The 19,157-nt window shown below is 43.3% G+C and overlaps 2 protein-coding genes across 2 annotated transcripts; both read left to right on the top strand.

The window, feature by feature from the left end:
• Positions 1-167: 167 nt before the first annotated feature.
• Positions 168-10,078, top strand: LOC133123763 (interleukin-13 receptor subunit alpha-1-like). Its single transcript, XM_061234278.1, has 10 exons — positions 168-437; positions 1,592-1,728; positions 2,856-3,012; positions 3,105-3,207; positions 3,626-3,810; positions 4,192-4,328; positions 4,819-4,954; positions 5,557-5,653; positions 7,322-7,439; positions 9,113-10,078. The coding sequence occupies exons 1-10, from the start codon at positions 362-364 to the stop codon at positions 9,203-9,205; spliced, it is 1,239 nt and encodes a 412-aa protein (XP_061090262.1). The 5' UTR covers positions 168-361; the 3' UTR covers positions 9,206-10,078.
• Positions 10,079-12,180: 2,102 nt separating this feature from the next.
• On the top strand, positions 12,181-18,993 carry LOC133123222 (leucine-rich repeat and calponin homology domain-containing protein 4-like). The gene is made up of 2 exons (XM_061233562.1): positions 12,181-12,498; positions 18,783-18,993. The coding sequence occupies exons 1-2, from the start codon at positions 12,327-12,329 to the stop codon at positions 18,860-18,862; spliced, it is 252 nt and encodes an 83-aa protein (XP_061089546.1). The 5' UTR covers positions 12,181-12,326; the 3' UTR covers positions 18,863-18,993.
• The last annotated feature ends 164 nt before the right edge of the window (positions 18,994-19,157 follow it).

Genomic DNA, 19,157 nt, shown 5'->3' on the forward strand with positions numbered 1-19,157 from the left:
CGTAAAGTATAGCCTTCGGTTGATTCAGAGTAGATGCAAAGAAACCCCGGCCGCACTATACTTGACAAGGAAAGTGTTACTATGTAACGAACAGCGAAGTAGCCTAATATAGCAGTCCTCCGCCCTCCTAACCTTTCCCGTCATCCGTTTTCAGTTGCTCTAACAATTGGTCGGGACAACACGGAAATTGTTAATCGACATCGAGTCATCGACTGCGTCTACACGTCTGCATTTTTCGTTTCAGTTTTATCATTTTTATTTTGTATTTTTCGACCTGGCCATGGTAGTCACTTTGTCATGAATTCAGGTAGGATTATTTAAAATTCGAGGGAATATACACCGAATATACACAGCGATTACCATGGATCTCTCGTTCACGGGACTTTTCCTGATTACTTGTTGTTGGACGGCTTTTGCTTTGGTGTCAAGCGAAACGGGTAAGCATTTTTATTCACGTTAATTTATTGTATTATTCCAAAACACTGTAGCCCGTTTGAGTATATTTAAGTGGACAAATTATAAATCCGAGGTAAAGTTCTCGGGGGTTATAAAAATACAAAATACAAGAATTAAAAAAAAGTAATTCCGTGAACTGAATTCCTGAAAGTGACGTATGTTAGGAAGATTACATTTCCCGATGTTTTATTTTCTCGTTTGTAATGAAATAATTCACATATGGGAAAAGGGCATATTCTCTGCTTTAATTAAAGCGTACATTTTCAGACTAGATTCAGCTGTAAATTACGCTGATACATTGAACACATTTGTCTGCTAAATGTCCTTCGTCTAAAAGTCATCAAGACTCCATGGTATCAAATGAGCGTCAAACCACTGCAGTGCTGCCGCATATGTAGTAGCTACTGTTGTTTCTTCTGACTAATTTTCCCGTTGAACTCAATGGAAAAGTTATTCAAGAGAAACAACCATTAAAGTAGCCTATCTAAGTTACTGCATATCTGGGAGAACGGTGGTTTGAGGCTGGTTTGAGACCTGGGACCCATCATGGCTTAAAGCCATATTGCAAAGACATGTGTTCCAAACATATGCATTTTTCTGATACGACCAAGATACGGTTCATTTCACTCTGGTATGTATGAGTGGGCAGCCTACTATCCAAGACAACATTTGCGCGATAATGTGTGAATTGCTTCAATATATCTCCAGGGGTATAAATCATGTATGCATGCAAAAAAAAAAGCTGTTTTGGTGGAATGTGTAAGTCATACGATTTATCGGGGTGAAGTTATTTGTAATTAGGATGATGTATGATGATGTTTTTATCTTTAAAGGTAATAATATATTCAACCAGACTAGAAACACACGAATACGTGAATATTTTGAAAATTAGGGTGACATACTTTCTCAGTTGCGCATAGCCTACATTCACTAATCATAGTAGCCATTATCATAGTCGGCTGCACAGTAAAATGGTAAATCGACTCTGATAGAATATAGGCTATATTTGATCCGCAGCTCTGTTTGCATTTTTTTTTTTTTTTACATTTGCAGTAGTTATAGTGTGCAATTTAGTCCAATCCTCAATTTCACTGAAATACTGTTTTAAATTTGGTGCGCGTCGTTTTCCTTCTAGGCGCGCTCCCTCTGCCTAGTGATGTGTATCTGCAATTCCCCAACGACTTCTGCGTGACCTTGAACTGGAGCCCACCGGAGAAATTGAACAGCAGTACATGTAGCGTAAAATACCACATTACAGTAACAGCTGGGCAGGTGAGTGAGCGTATTGCTTTGCTATGTTGATTTGCTTTTCAGACGCACGTACTGTAAGTAGGCTGAACTGTCCAAGTCAACGGAACGAGCTCCGAAGAGTGTTTCAAGTATATTAAACTATTTTCCCAACAAGAAGTCTATACTTTGCGAGCTATTATGTGAAATACCATTTCAAGAAGTGCCCAGTCTACCACCCACAGAAACATTGGAACGAACCGAAAGTAAAAGAAAAAAAGGGGCGAAAAAAAAGAAATAATGGTCCATTACAATTGTAATGTAATCAACTGTTATTAAAAATGCATTGAGACTTCTGAAAACTTACCCTATTACTGTAATTATTTATAAATGGAAACCCATGAGTGTCAGGGCACGAGATACAGTGCAAAGCCAATCAAAATCTTCGAATCAAGACTAGATACTGAAGGTTGTCTTATACCTGCACTAAGTATTTGAATACAATGGCAAATCCAAAACAGCTGAGAAGTCAACTATCCAATTACTTTTTAGGGGAGACTATGTATAAAAACAGATGTAATTCCTACACGGATCACCTGATATGGGTGTAAATACCCTCAAACTAAAGGTGAGTGCCTGAACTTGTTACCACTGTCCAAATCCTTACAGGCTGCACTGTATGGTAGAAAGATAAACCTTTACCAGTGTGATGTAAAATTGGTTGGAAGTGGTCTGCCATTGTTCCTCCTTCCGGAAAACAAGATTTTGTCCAACACAGCAGGGGAGGGATTCTGCTGTCCTGACAGTGGTAGGCAAGTCATTCCACCACTGAGGAACCAGAACGGAAAACAGACGTGAATGTGTAGCTCGACCGCCAGGTGCTCATAGAGAGGGAACCATAAGGCGACCAGAGCAGAGTGGTCTAGCTGGGGAGTAGGGAGTGATTAAGGATTGTATGTAAGGTGGGGCAGTCCCCTTAGCAGCCTGAAATGCCAACACTAGGGCCTTGAATGGGAATGCGTGTGGCAATAGGAAGCCAGTGGAGGCCAATGAGGAGCGGGGTGACATGATTGATTCCCAACCTTAATTTTTTGCGCTCAGTGGACAAAGCACAAAACGTCCCTACATTTAACCGATAGTCTTTAGATGATCATGGATGCTTCCCTTCGCAGGCTGGCGAACCGGTGCCCCGCACGCAGGAATCTACGCATTACCAGGATTGTCCGGATAGGGAGAACGGAGTGACGTACGCGGTGCGGACTCAGCCCAAGAGTTGTGGCAACAGGACTGATAGCGAAGAGGTTTTCATGCGCATCCCTCATCGTACAGGTGACTCGCCGTTCACAGTGGGTTATAAAACCTGGTTTTGCATGTTATCAAGGAACCAAACTGAAAGTTTCATTTCCTCTGTTACGTTACAGAAAAGCTGGTGAAAGAGTTTAAGTGCTTTTACTACATGCCTGGAGCCATGAACTGCACCTGGCGGCCAACAGACGGGACCAGAGACCTCCAGCTCTACTACTGGTGAGAGTTGCTGTTGTTTACTTCCTGTATGGGTGGGCGCGGGGGGGTGCGGTGCATGGGAACTGTAAGTGGGGACAGGAGACAGCTGCCAGTCTGTATTTTTGTAAATAGTGGGACAGGCAGGGATTGCATAGGCCAGTGACATTGTGAGAATATTATGCATTATTTATTTCCCCTGTAGACACTTTCCATTGAGCAGGGACAGATTGGTGAATGATTTGGCACACTGAATACAGCTGACCACTGTGTGCTTCTGTGACTGTGAGTGTGTGTGTGTGTGTGTGTGTGAGTGTGAGAGTGAGTGAGTGAGTGTATATGTTTGTATTTGTCTGTGTGCGTGCCTGAGCATGTGTGTGTTTCTGTGACTGTGTGTGCGTTTCTCTGGTAGCAGTTTCTCAGCTCAGTTTTGACACTTTAGGGATGAGCAAATGGAAATGAAGGCCTTGCGTAGCTGTGGCCTGTACTTCTACAGCGGGGAGGATAAAACAGGCTGTCACCTGCATGGAAAGCTGCCCGACTTCACCAAAATTTACATCCTCTTGAACGGGACGCGGGGTCCCTCCACGCTACAGAACACCTTCCTGCTGGTCCCACGTGACAACCGTGAGCACATTCCCAACCCCTGTCCTTGCCACGCAAGGGCACAGTTGTCAAATAGCTAAAATATTTGTATTTGTATTATATTTTATTGTTGTCCTGTCTCTTAACTCCTTCCTGTTTATGAATGGTCACTTAAGTGTTTTGGCAATGTGCTAGAGACACTTCATCAAGTTTATTTGTCATATTTTGTTGAATTAGGAAGCTTAATTTTCCCTTAGTATTTTCAAATTTATTCCAAGGGGGAAAAATTAGGATCCAAAATACTTGCACGTGCGTGTAGATGCGCATTTAGTTTTATATCCAAGCCGTGTATGTATGAAGTATGGCGCATGTTGAGCTGAATTTGAATTTGATGTTGATGTCCGGTTTTGTTTTCCCCCGCAGTGAAGCCTCCCCCCCCTAACCTCAGTGTCAGTGAGGAGAGGCACATGTTGCGGCTGCACTGCACCCCCCCCGACGTGTTTGAAGACTGCTGGAAGTACACGTACCGCTACAGAAGCAGCGGGTCCTCTGACTGGCAGGTACTGCGCACACATCGCCCCAGGCCGGTCTAATCAACCAACAGTCGCTTTGGATAAAAGCGTCAGCTAAGTAACTGTAATGTAGTGTCATGTCAGGCCCAGAAGTGGCAGCAGAGGTGGACAGTCTACGGGTCAGAAAGTCCTTCCACCCATGATCTCAGCCAACTGATTTCACTAATTAGTTCTACCTCCCCAGTGAAGAATTGTGCTAATTCGCAAATGTGTGACAAAATAAAGATCATGACAAAATACTGGGGAGGACTTTAACTTTCTGAACCAGTTTTTTACACTGTCTGAATATGGTCTGCTGGCCCAGGTAATCCCCTGTTTGTTGCTGTAACAATGTAAGAATGTTCTTAACTGAACATTCTATTGCTGATGTCACAATCACCGCTGCAATGAAGTTCTGGAACACTGATCTAGAATTTTGACGAATCATTCCAAAAAAAAAACCCCCAAAGGATTGAAGCTCGACTCTCTTTTATTCCAGGAGAAGTATAGTTCACTGGACACACCAGTGCACATCCCATACAACAGGCACTCGCGGTACGAAGTGCAGGTGATGGCTGTCTCCAAGGACATCTGCGGCATTGGAGCCAGTGACTGGAGCAAAGTCACGTCTTTCGGTACATTTTTCGGAAGGCACTCAGTTTTCGTTCATAGGCCCCCCCCACTGATAAATATCAAATCCAATCTGTACTCGCTGCTTCTGTTAATCAGTATTGATTCTATCACCCCCAGTATCACACACATAATTTTTTCCAATGGTATGGCAGAGGTGTCTTAAGACGCCCACCCTTGTAATAAAAGCCCCTGCCTCTTCCTCTACGTATTGGACTGTGATTGGACCCAAAAATTTCACCGCCTCTTCCTCTATGTAGGACCTCCTAGAAAGTGTTGTTTACTTCCTGAAGTGTCTGCTCAGGAATAGACACACAAATTGTGATCTCTAGTGCAGTGCGAGAACACAAGGGGAGACACAGTGTGTTGTTTAAAGTTGCCCTCATAAATATTGTTACTCTTTCCATTGTTGATAAAATTGCTGTGTGCCTCTCTGGATTTTAAACCTCCGAGCCGCAATGACTGGGGCACCTCTATGTGAGAGTTCTGTGGTCTACACAAACTCTAGCTGAGCAGTCTGCAGCTCACCATTGCTGTTTCAACTGCGGTGTGTGTTTCTGCATCATCTTTGGCATTCACCATCGTTGTTTGCGATTGGTTATTCCAGGTGAAGAACAGCCAGATTGGTCCTCTCACATGGCTCTTATCGCCATTCCCGTCGTGGTCACAGCTTGTGTCATCTTGTTCCTGCTTTTCTTTAAGAAGTAAGGATCCCGGTGCATGTATCGTGTGTGTGTGTGTGTGTGTGTGTGTGTGTGTGTGTGTGGGTGTGGGTCAGTGTGTGTGTGTGTCTGCACGTATGTGTGTGTGTGTACGTGGGTCAGTGTGTGTGTGTGTGTGTGTGTGTGTGGGCGGGTCAGTGTGTGGGGGGGTCAGTGTGTGTGTGTGTCTGCACGTATGTGTGTGTGTGTGTGTGTGGGCGGGTCAGTATTTGTGTGTGTGTGTGTATCTGCACGTATGTGTATGGGTGGGGAGGTCTGCATGACACTGTCTTTACTTTTATTTTCCTGGCATTCCGAGTGACTAACAATGCAAACACAAGTGCAAAGATCAAGGATCAAAGTGCAGTAATTTATTTCAGAAGGCAATGTATTGTGATACCGTTGTGTAAACACACTGATATGAAGCTTTCCATGGTGCAATCCCCAGCACCACCCAACAAGGGTCCATTTCAGCTTTTGCCTATGGTTTGGTGTTCTGGAGACCTGCCTAAATGTATTATAACTACAATTACCAAATTACCTTTATTAATACAGTGACCTGGATTTAACCAGGATTTGTCCTTAACCCTGACTCACACATAAATTGCATGTGTTCACTGCTGAAACCAAAACTTATATATGTTTTCAGACTTATATTGAGACTTAAAATATTTCCCATGAAGTCAGGAAGTTTTGACACATTTCAATGGAATAAGAACATTTCACTTTTCAAGAAAACGGTCATTTAAAACAAATTAATATTTTCTAGAAATAAGAAGAAAAATAGATCTTAAGTCTTATTACAAAACAAAAAATGTTTTTTTTGCAGTTGCAGAAGAACATTGTTTTTGTACTTCATTGCATGTGACAATTCTCCTGCAAAATGAACATGTCCGTGTACCTACTCTGGATTGAGCTTGGCCTGGGCTATAAGGACACAGCTCTGAAGTGGTCATGTGACTAACACCTCCCACCCGGGCAGAATATGTAAACAGAATATCTAAACGTTCCCGCCCCACACTTTCCCAGAACAGCAGCAGATAAAGAGCCAGTCCCCTGGCAGGGAGGCCAGTTCCTGTTTGGATTGGCCCATGCCTGGATGTCTCTGTTCCTCCTTGACCTAGTCCAGTGGTTCTCAGACTTGGTCCTGGGGAACCCCTGTGTATGCTGGTTTTCCTTCCAACCACAATCATTATCCCTGAATTTTAATAAGCTGTTAATTTTTTTTAATTAGGTCCTGGACTCTGACACAATATGGCTTAAGTGGGTAAATAATCCCTGGATAAATGCTTGTTTCAATGGACTGAAAACAGCATACACAGGGGTCATGTAGGAGACATGTTGAGAACCATTGCCCTAGACAGCACCCTGTCGGAATTATTTGGCTGCTATGGCAACTGACTTCCTTACATATACAGTAAGCCTCATTCACAAAACATGGGCGGATGCGCACAAATAGATTTGATCATTAACTGTGCCCACGCAAATTTTCCACAAACATTTTGGCATTCATCATTTTATTTCTTATGTGAATTTGTTCTTCAAAATTGACGTGTGTTCGGAATCCGCATAAGCCGTTTCTGTTTCGAGTGCTGTATTATTCATGCAGGTTTTTTAGGAAAGTTTTGTGAATGTGGCCCCTTCATGGTGTCCGGCCTCTTCTCCTTCCAGAGTCCGGGTCCTGATCCTGCCCCAGATTCCCGACCCAATGCAGCTGATCAAAGAGCTCATCAACAGCAAGGAGGAGGAATCAAATCTCGCGGAAAACAAGACGGTGCTGCAGGGCAAGGTACTGTGCCTCGGCATGAAATCAGAAAATGAAAACACAAGATTTTCATAACGTTTATTCAACGTAGACGGTTACATTTTGTGCCCTGTTTGCGACCAGAAAACACAATCACACCTCCTTTTCACCATGTTAGGAGCTGCCGTGTTGGTTAGAGTGAGCGTGTCTATGGCCCTGTAGCATCTTGGTGTTTGAAGGAAACAGCAGCTTGTGTAGCATGAAGGAAATAAAGGGGAATTCTTATTGTTATATAATATTTATATATAAGTTCCACTATCAACCAGTGTGCCTATAGTCTGTTGACAGTTGAAAGTTATAGTTGATAGTTAGATTAGACTTAGAGTCACTGTGTTATGTACGGTGCAGAGAACCCAGACGCAGACCACAGGATAATCGAAGTTTAATGTTCAGTGGTCAAAAGCCAAGAGATCCAGTACAAAGCCAAGAACGAAAAGCAAAAGAATAGTAGAAAAAAACAGGCGAGAGGTCAAAATCCAGGAAATCACAGGGCAAAGGTACAAAAGGGCAAAAACAAACTCGTAGTCAAAAAATACAAAATAACACGTCGAAAAAACCAGAAGATCAGATGAGCAAACAAAACAAGAGGGCAAGGCAGGTACGGAAGTCAAGGCAAAGGGGTGTCTATCAAGCATCTCTATAATAAGGCTTACACACAATCGGCACTTACTAAGATCAACGTTCGGACAAAGAAGCATACTGAGATTGAGGTTTAAATACAAGAGGGAAGGTGACAATCTAGGCGGGGCAGAGGAAAAGGTGGGCTAAAGAAATAGACAACAGGTAGGGAAACATAATAGGGTAATAACATAATAACGGGAGGGAGACGAAAACGCGGACTAGATGCGCGAAACGAAACATGTAAAACATACGGCTCCGGATTAGGGAGTAGACATTTGCATAGTTTGAAGACGTAGTGATAGTTAGAGACAGGTGCGAACACTTCGCTGAAACTAAACGAGTAATCAGGGATAGCATAGGGAGGCGGAGTTACAGAACAGTGCAGAAATACTAAGAGATAGCGTTAGTGAGTTAGTTACGTGAATATTTCTAAACTACCCAATAAAAGTGATTGTTAGTTAGTTAGTTAGACAGACAGTAAGTGTATTAATCGGATTAGTACTGTACAAAACCTAGATTAGTAGTAGTTAGTAAGAATCGTGCTTTACAACATTTAACTACCAAGAAAAAGCAGGAAGTAAGAATCGCGAGTTTTAGAAAAAATGTTGTAAAACCAAAAACTACCGTAACCACCCGAATAGTGGGACACGCAGACAGGGGAGTGACTAGACTGGTAAACATTCAGACGCAGACATAACAGGGGAGGACAATAGAGAACTGTAATGGGAAACTTAAACCAGGTAACTAAGAAAAATGAATAATAAACAAGACTAAACATGAAAACATACAGAACAAATACAGAAACATTACACACTTATAACTTTTAAGTTTCTTAAAAGGGCTTAAAAGTTTATAATTTATTCTAGTTCTTTGCTGGTTTTCCCAAATAAACCAGTATGCCTTGTAACCCTCCCCCACACACAAAAAGAGCAACAATTGTTTTCACTTAAGACAGTAAATTCTGTCCGATGCTGCAGTGGAGGACTTGCAGCGGCTGGATATTTCCTGTGGTGTGCTGACCCTCCGCTCTCCCGCAGGTCTCGGAGAAGCAGATGCTGTGCATCCCTGAAGAGCCAGAGGTGTGTGTGAACGTCAGGGTGGAGGAGCCCGAACCCGCCGCCGACCTGTGACCCCGTGACCCCGTGACCCCCGCGCCATGACCACGCCTCAGACGCGCACGCACAACAGTGACAGAAAAACGCACCTCAGGGAGAGCAGCGACCGCACTGCTCTGCGCTAAGCAAGGCTGGGGAAGGCACTCAGCCCCAGACATCCAACGCTGCCCACCGCAACCTTGTGCACTTGAAGAGGAGTCTCTTCCTGTGCTTTTGTTTTTTTGTTTTTTCAACGCTTACCGGCAGTGTACTCGCTGGGACAGTACAAGCCTGAGCCACTCGGTGCTGTAAGGAGCCCCAGAGGAACAGGGGAACAGATGTTTGTCTAAGCTTGGGGGTTGAACTGTACGCTGTTTTCTGTGCACTGGAGGAAATGTGAAACAGGGGTGGGGAGAATACCAGGCCTGTGATACCTGCCCCCCCCCCCCCTCCAGAACGAGTGGGGACTCCCACTGCCAAATGCAACACCAACACGCCTGCATCACAGCGATTGCAGGGGATTTCTCCACTTCTGTGACCAATCCTTAAAAAGGGAAGCAACAGGCGGCTCCACTTTGGTCGGACGTGTGTCTCCAGTGAGAAAAAAACATTTTGTATTATTCCTGTGTGTCTCCTGGTGATTGTTGCTATGTACTTTGCTGTGCTGATGATGCTACAATTTTCATGGACTGCAAAGGAGGGGGAGTTTATGCAGGGCACAGAGCATCAAAAGCCCTGGCCTTTCTTTTCTCCCATTGCACACGTTCACCTGCGACAATCCTGTCAAATTTAGGCCCTACCGGGCCTGGCTGATCCAAGCTGAATAAATATGAGATTGATTGCAAACTATGAAAATGCACTTGTGTAAATTTGTTTATACTGTACAATAAAGAATTGTGTGATGTGTGACATATTTGTGTGGGGTTTTGATTGTCACCCATTTAATTAAATTAAGATTCTAGCCCTTATCATCATCCTACGTCATCTCTCATAATCAATTCTCACAACCAGACCAGTAATTATAGTATACCTCAGTTATACTCATAGTCATACCAACCATCGCAAAGAGCTGGGTCACATGGGTGGGAATGTCTGCTTCGGCCACAGCATCTCCTCATTTGCATATGGCTTTGCATCTTCGTGTCCTGATTGGTTAAGCGTGAAGGTGCAGTCTATGCCACATTGAAATAAAATAATTGATTTGCATTTAGTAATGTGTGTTTGCCCAGTTTACATGTGGGAGGAGGGGGCTCCAGACCTGCTCAATGGCATGCTTGTTGAGACACTGCCAATAGGGTTATTTCCAGTCATTTACACTCACAGAGCACTTTATTAGATTTCGTTTTTAGACTTCTGCTGCTGTTGCCTATGTTGTGTTCAGAGATGCTCTTCTGCAATACCACTGTTGTAATGCTGCCACACAATTGGCGTATTAGATAATTGCCTGAATAAGTAGGTGTAATAAAATAAAAATGTTCCTAATAAAGTGCTTGGTGACTGTATATGTTTGGAGGTGAAGATGTCAGTTCCAGAAACTCCTGTTTACTGACGGCGCGAATAATGTCCTTTGAAAATGGTAAGACAGAGGCGCCACCTACTGGCCAAAAATAAAGATAGAGTATAAGTGCGTTGTTTTTGAAAGTTTGAGGTTTTATCTGAAGAACGGGTGTTACAGGTTTGGATACAGGGCTACTTGAAATGTTGAGAGCTTTCCTTGCTGGTGCCACATAAAACAGCTAAATAGATGAACAACTGATCAATTATGCAAAACACATATTTTATATGAAGTGAAAGTTTTTCTGCCCACTAGTGCTTCGGGTGACTGAATGTGCACAACGTGCACACAATAATAAACCAAATACGCTTTACATAGTTTTTTCTGTCACAAACGTAACCCTAAGTGCAGCAGCTCCTGAGGTGAGAACTCATTTTCGTTTGTTGGAATTACAAAACTTCCTCTCCATTGTTGAGAAACAATACCTCAACATCCCTTTTCTTGGGGTGCCTTGGTCTGAGACTACAGCACCTTCAGAAAGGGCTGCAATTCCTCCATGGATTGCCCAGTGTGGATGTAAATACCCTCAAATTAGAGCTGGCCATCTTCCCTTTAATGTCGTATTCATTGCCTCATTTCAAATGGAGCACAAAGACAAAACAGCAAAAATTGTTTCACTGACCAAATATTTACTGACTGACTGCAGCATGTACTGTATATGCGTACAGTGTGTATGTGTGTGGAAAAACCTCCTTGAAGTTTACAGATAGATATTTGGTAGTGTAGTGTGTAGTGTGTAGTGGATACATCCCTCTGTGAGAATATATGGTTATTTCAACAATTTCCAGTCCCTTTACAGTCATTTTAAGGAACTTACACTAGGTGACGCTCCTGTCCTATTATATTGATTTGGAAAGTTCAATTATTTCTCTTCCCTACAACATTTTGGCCTACAATTACTGTAAATGTGGCTATTTTTGTGTTAATTACTAGTTCAACAGTAAATTACCCAGATAAAGGACAATGAGGCAAGTGAAAAATAAAAGGTTTTAATAATGGATAATGGAATAACTGTCTTGCCAAGGTTCAATGCAGTCAATGAGTTAATGTACAACAGGCTCCAGTCAATCAGTGTGACATTAATGACTCCTGCTATCCATTTTCTCTCACACCATTCCTCACCTCCACTCTCTCTTTCTTTCTCTCTCTCTCTCTCTCTGCTGTCGGCGGGTTGGTCATGTTTAATTGCATTGCAGACATTCTCAGGAATTCCCATCGTTCAGCAGTCGCTCATTCACTCTCCCCCTGTGTCCCTCCGTCTCTGTCCATCCCTCTTTCTCTCTTCTCCCTCTCTCTCTTCTTCTCTGTCACTCCCCCTCTTTCTGTCACTCTCTCTCTGTCTCTCTCTCTCTCCCTTACACGACCAAAAGTGAAAACTGTGGGACAACACTTGAGGATGAAACCAGTCAAAAGCCACGCCCTAATTCTGAGAGCTGGCCTTCTGGCTCCTCCCACTGATAACACGTTTAGGGGAGTACTGGGCATGTCAATCAAAGCTTCCTGCATCCTAACCACTCCCCCTCTCTTGCTCTCCGTTCTCCTCTTCTTGAAGATTTGCAGCATAACAATAACAATAAAGTATACAAAGAGGCATATTTATTTATGGCTGCTGAGGATGGTTCCCAGCTGCCGGCGACTATCGCGGCTAGCCGGAGCGTGGAGAAGGCGCTGGAGGAGGCAGCTTCAAGCGGCGCTCTTAACTTGTCAAACCGTAAACTGAAGGAGTTTCCTCGGACCGCCAGGAACTATGACCTGTCCGATATCACACACGCAGGTGAGTTTCGTCGTCAGTTGCATTGCTGGTTAAACTGGCAGCTTGCTCGCCGATTCTCAGCTCGCCAGAAATTCCTATTTAAACGTGCAGCTATTGTTGGTTAGCCTTGCTGCTAGTAAAAGGGAGCCCAATTCACTTGGTAGCTAACTTTTTCACTTATTTTATTGCAGGGTTTGGTTCTTTGTAATTCACCTGTGTTTGATAATGACTTGCCTTGGTTGAATGGGGTTGCAAGCTGTTATTTGGCAACAATTGTGTGCAAATTTGTCTTGGCCCACTTCAGCCCAAGTGCAGTGTTTCACATTCGCTTCTTGCTCGCTGTTGCGTAGAGATGGGCTGTGCTTGAGTTTGGTAGCCAGTTCGCTAGCTACCTAGATGAATTACGCAGCTCCCAATTGAAGCTGTCGGTGGGATCTCTCTGGGAGAAAATGTCTTTGTTTTTTGGACAATGCCCTGTTCTCTTTGTTTGCAAGGTAGCACGTTAATGTGGAAAAATGACATGCTGGGTGTGTATAGTTCTGCTGAAATATATTTTTTTAAGTATAACATTGTTAGTAGTTACTTTCTTATATGTGCTATTATAGGAACAAACTGGTTACTGGAAAGGATTAAAAGGCTAGCGTGCTAGCTACAGCTTACCACTTTAAAAACGCCCCCTCTCCACCAGCTAAGCTAGCTAGTAGTGTTTTGCAGTAATAATTATGACCATCTGCTCAGGCTTGTGAACACTCGGGTAACGGGGCCCTAATGCTTAATACAGAATCCTTCCGCTCAAGATTGGGTAGCATATCTCTCTTTAGCAGGTTTCCGTTAGCAACAGGTTAAACGCAGTACTGTAGATCAAAACAATCAATGCTGCGTTGCTTGTCTATATATACATGTAAGCGATGTCTTGTCTGAATAACAGACACATTATGGTGAGGATGGGAGAATTGGATATTGGGTAGGAGAGGACCCAGTACTCATTATGAATAGCGGTTGGTTACCTCATCTGGCTAGTAACCGGTGGTCTGAATACTCCTGGGTTGATCTGACTCTGGCCCTCCAATCCAAATCCTTCACACCTGACTCCCAGGTAAAGGGAGGGTGGACAAAACAGCAGTTCACGGCCCTGGATGACCGTGATATGATAGATGGATAGATGGCTAACCTGTAGAGGAGGAGGCTTTTGAAATCAACCGACGCTTTTTTCCCCGTGATCGAGGGTGACTTCTCACACAAACGCACTCACTCACTCACTCACTCGCACGCATACATGCACGCACACATACACACACTCACGCACACACACACACACGCACACACACTCACACACTCACACAAACGCCCACTCACACACACACATGCAAACATACACGCACGCATGCAAGTATACATATACGCACACTCACTTTTTGGTTGTGTCACGATGAGACAGATTTTTTAAGACGTGATCCAGGAGCAGGTGAGTGGCTGCTGCCCTCAGTGTGACCTTCTGATTCTGAGTCGCTCAGGACACACACACGCATACACACACTCACACACTCACACACACGCATACGCATACTCACACACACACCCTCACCCACACACACAATCACATCCACACATACACACATATATACACAGACACATACACACACACACACACACAAACGCGCACACACACACACACACACACGCATACACACACACAGACATACGCACACACTCACACAAACGCACACACACACTCACATGCACACATACACACACACATATACACAGACACACACACACACAAACGCGTACTCGCGCACGCACACACACACACACATACATACACACGCACGCATACACACACACACCCTCACACAGACACTCACACAAATGCACACACACGCATACACACACACACACCTTCACACACACACACACTCGCATGCACTCATACACGCACACATACACATAGACACATACACACAAACGCACGCTCGCATGCACACACACACACACACTCCCTCACACACACAAAGGCACACTCATACACTCTCACACAAACGCACACACACACTCACACACACGCACACACACATTTTCAATTAATTTTAGTTTTATTTGTATAACACACCCATACTCACACACTTTCACATCCCTGCAGACATTTCTGCAGTGTTGAGTGATTACACAGCTGTGTTTTTATTGTTCTTACAGAAAAAAAAGGTTCTGTCATTTTCAAATATTTTAATATTAAAATACTGTATTCAGTCTTTGTTATATTACTCTTACCAAATTTCTTTTAAATACAGTGTGGTCTAAGTATTTGGACAGTAACACAATCCTTGTTATTTGTACCCTGTACTGCAGTGTATGAAGTTTGAAATGAAAGAATTTGAGGTTAGTGCAGTCTGTCAGCTCTAATTTGAGGGTATATACAGCCATGTACTTCCTGATGAGGCTCTTTGGCTGCAACATGTCAGTCTGGTTTTAATATTCGGCATGAACTAGCCCTATATTAAAGGCTTTTTAGATACAACGGGTGCCTTGGAATATCATGCTCATATTTTCTTCCATCGATATTGGGTAATCTGTTTAGGAATTAGGCTACAGCCTTTTTCATGAGGTACAGTATGTTTGGAGGTACAGTATGTTTGGAGTCCTTGTCCTGCTGGTAAATGTACCTACAACCAAATCTCAACTTTCAGACAAACAGATTTTCAACCAAAAGATTATGGTACTTTCATTGTGTGATTGATCTTAAATAGTGCCTTTGGACCATTGGCAGCAAAACATCTTCAACACATCAACCCATCGCTATGTTTTACTGTAGGTATGAGGAGTCCTTGCATGCATTCTTTTACTGCCAAACATGCTGGTGGTGTGTTTGGCCAAAAAATTCCATTTTGGTCTCATCTGACCATCGCACTCTCTTCCAATCATAATTCCAGTGACATTTGGCAAACTCCAGATGCTTGGCTTTGTTTATTGTGCTCATTAAGGCCTGTCTTTTTCGCTACTCTTCTAAAGAGTCTAGTGGAATGGAGGTGCCATTTTTTTGTTCTTGGTCACCCCAAAATGCCAATCTCTGCATTTTTAAAAACTGTGAACCTTGGGTTCTTTATGCTCACCATTTTCCTCTCCTTCTGTGGGGACAACGTGTACATGGGTCCTCTTCCTGTGTGTGTGCGAATGAATGAATGTGTGTGTGTGTGTGTGTGTGTGTGTGTGTGTGTGTGTGTGTGTATGAGTGGGTATATGTTTGTTTGTGTGTGTGTGTGTGTGTCTGTGTGTGTGTGTGAGAGAGTTTGTATAAGTGTGTGTGTGTGAGAGTTTGTGTAAGTGTGTAAGTGTGAGTGGGTATATGTGTGTGTTTGTGTAAGTGTGTGTGTGTGTGTGTGTGTAAGTGTGTGTGTGTATGTGTGTATGAGTGGGTATATGTTTGTGTGTGTGTGTGTGTGTGTATGTGTGTGTGAGTGGGTATATGTGTGTGTAAGTGTGTGTATGTGTGTATGAGTGGGTATATGTTTGTGTGTGTGTGTGTAAGTGTGTGAGTGGGTATATGTGTGTGTAAGTGGGTGTGTGTGTGTGTGTGTGTGTGTGTGTGTGTGTGTGTGTGTGTGTGTGTGTGTGAGAGAGTGGGTATATGCGTGTGTGTGTGTGTGTGTGTGTGTGTGTGTGAGTGGGTATATGTGTGTGTTTGTGTAAGTGTGTGTGTGAGAGAGTTTGTGTAAGTGTGTGTGTGTATGTGTGTGTGTGTATGTGTAAGTGTGTTTGTGTAAGTGTGTGTGTGTGTATGTGTGTGTGAGTGGGTATATGTGTGTGTTTGTGTAAGTGTGTGTGTGCATTGAACAGGCCTGTGAGAGCCTCTTCAATAGCAGTCATTTATCAGGTGTGGAACAGGCTGATAAGACACTGCTGCACATGAGTGGGGAGGGAGTAACCCCGGTCATTTTCCCAAATCATCATCAATTAAGATTTTTTTCACATTTTCCTAAAATTAAGATGAATTCATGATCGATTAGCTGATCCAAGATCAGAGTATCAGGGCACAGGGTAATGTTGCACACCAAGTGTTTGTTTTCATGTTGATCCTTTAACCGTTTAATGTTCTTGGGAGTTATGGCCTAGTATATTTGGGCAGCAAACAAGTTTGACATGTTTTTAATGTTGATTTTAATGCTTTAATGCTTTGGACAGCAAACCACAGAAGTTTGACCAGTTTTTAATGTTGATTTTAATGTTTGAATGCTTTGGACAGCAAACCACAGAAGTTTGACCAGTTTTTAATGTACCACTCATATGGGGGGGGCATATGAGAGGTAGGAATTAATTCCAAAGGGTAATCACAAGAAATAAATAAAATATGCTGATAAATCTGAATGTTATTTTCTCAACTCATGTCGGCTATATGTATGCAAGGCAAAAAAGTATATTATATTAAATATTATTCTTTAAAATATTAGCTTGTCTTTAGTTACTTTAGGCTTTTCATGTGAAATTGCCTTACCACTTTGGCACATCTTGAAATGAGTCAAACTGTCACCTCCTCTTTTAGGAAGTCATATTTAGCAGAAATGTAATAGTCTAAATGTAAAATACTTGTCTTATTTTTAGGTTTTTTGGAATGCATTAAGTCATTTTTAGTGTATAACAGCCTGATGCATAAATGATACACAACTTGTTTTCATCAGTGCCTGAAATCTTCTGCATGATGGGTTATCTGGAAGCTGCCCACCTCAAGCTCACACACTGCAAAAAAAAGTCTCAACGACAGTCTTTTTGTCATATATTTAGACTTAAGATCTTATTTCTATTAGTGTTTTGCTATATAAATCTAAACTATTGCCAATGAGGTGAGGCATTTTGGCTAATTTCAAAATGTAACTTGTTGAGCAAATGGTAACGTAAAACAAGCTAATATTTTCCACCTGAGAGAAGAAAAGAGGACAGAGCGTGTCCTTAAGTGGAATGTTCTGAATGTAGAGGAAAAACCACAAGTTAATCTTCGCTCGCCACGTGTGTTGATTGTGAGAGCAGATCGTATCCATCGACCCCCGTTCCGGATGAATGACAGGGCTAAACTTACACCAGCAGTTCAAATCAAACAGCGAACTCTGCAACAGGCAGAATAAAAATGAATAAAATTGGGAATCTCCTTCTAATGTGGATTCTAAACAGGGTTCCAAATCCATCCAGCCCGTGATTAACAGGTCCATTGACGTAGGTCTAATATTTTTTGGGTCTGCTTATGATTAAATAAAATAAATCAAGATGATAGGCAGAATAAAAATGAATTTTTTCACTTTGACCAGTCTGGCCCTTCTCCTCTGACCTCTCTGATTAACAAGGCGCTTTCCCCCACAGAACTGGAAGTTTTTAGTTTTTCTCACCATTCTCTGGAAACTTGAGAGACTGTCGTGCTTGAAAATCCCAGGAGATTAGCCGTTTCTGAGATACTTAAACCACCCCGTGTGGACCAACATGGTCAGAAGTCATTTACAGTAGATTGCATTTCTTCCCCATTTTGATGTTTGATCGAACCATAACTGAACCTCTTGACCAAGTGTGCACGCTTTTATGCATTGAGTTGTTGCCACATTGACTGATTAGATATTTGTATTAGCGAGCTGATGGTGTACAGGTGTACATAATAAAGTGTAGGTGAGCTGCATGGTTGGGTGGAGAAAAGCCAAGTCATTTTCAGTTTTTTTTTTTTATTGCCCAATCAGGATGCATACCTGCACCAGCTCAAGCGAAGCACTCAAACTGCTGTTTCTTGCTCATTGCTGTCCCTGATGATTCTTCTAACTTTTCTTCTTTCTTCTGTTTGTTTTCCCCTCTCTAAAACATGCTGGCCCAATCTTCAGATATAAGGACAGCCTGGGTAATACAACAAAATCAAATAAATTATCTTTGTTTGGATGTCTGGTCACCGCTGACTGCATGTTTCATCAAAGACCTTGTTGCCTGTCATGGGTTAGCTGCTAGTGCTAGCACAGAGCAATGGTTCCTAATCCTCTCCACAGGGACCCCCAGCCAGATCCAGGTATTCGATGTGCTCCGCCTGAAGCACACCTGATACAACTAATCAGGTGCCTTAGCAGTTGTTTCAGGTGTGCTTGAGGAGGAACATGTTTGGATTCGGCTGGGTGTAACCAGAGGAGGGGTTTGGGAACTACTGGCCTGGCCTAGGGAATTCGAGTTGCATGACCGATGGTAACCATACGTGTGTCATTTTCATCCTGTGCTTTGTATTGGTTTTCCTAACCTTTCGTGCCCTTGTTTTGGTTCTTGTTTTTAACCGCTGTTGTGTTGTGGTCCCACAGATCTTCCAGGAGGACATGATGCGCTCCCTGCTGCAGAACTCGATGCATGTGTTCCGTGCCATCAGCGGGACCACCCCTGACCTGGACTGAGATCCCACCATCAGCGGGGTCAACCCCTGACCTGGACTGAGATCCCACCATCAGCGGGTCAACCCCTGACCTGGACTGAGATCCCACCATCAGCGGGGTCAACCCCTGACCTGGACTGAGATCCCACCATCAGCGGGTCAACCCCTGACCTGGACTGAGATCCCACCATCAGCGGGTCAACCCCTGACCTGGACTGAGATCCCACCATCAGCGGGGTCAACCCCTGACCTGGACTGAGATCCTACCATCAGCGGGTCAACCCCTGACCTGGACTGAGATCCCACC

This window comes from Conger conger, chromosome 3, assembly GCF_963514075.1.
Source record: "Conger conger chromosome 3, fConCon1.1, whole genome shotgun sequence".
NCBI classification, from domain to species: domain Eukaryota; kingdom Metazoa; phylum Chordata; class Actinopteri; order Anguilliformes; family Congridae; genus Conger; species Conger conger.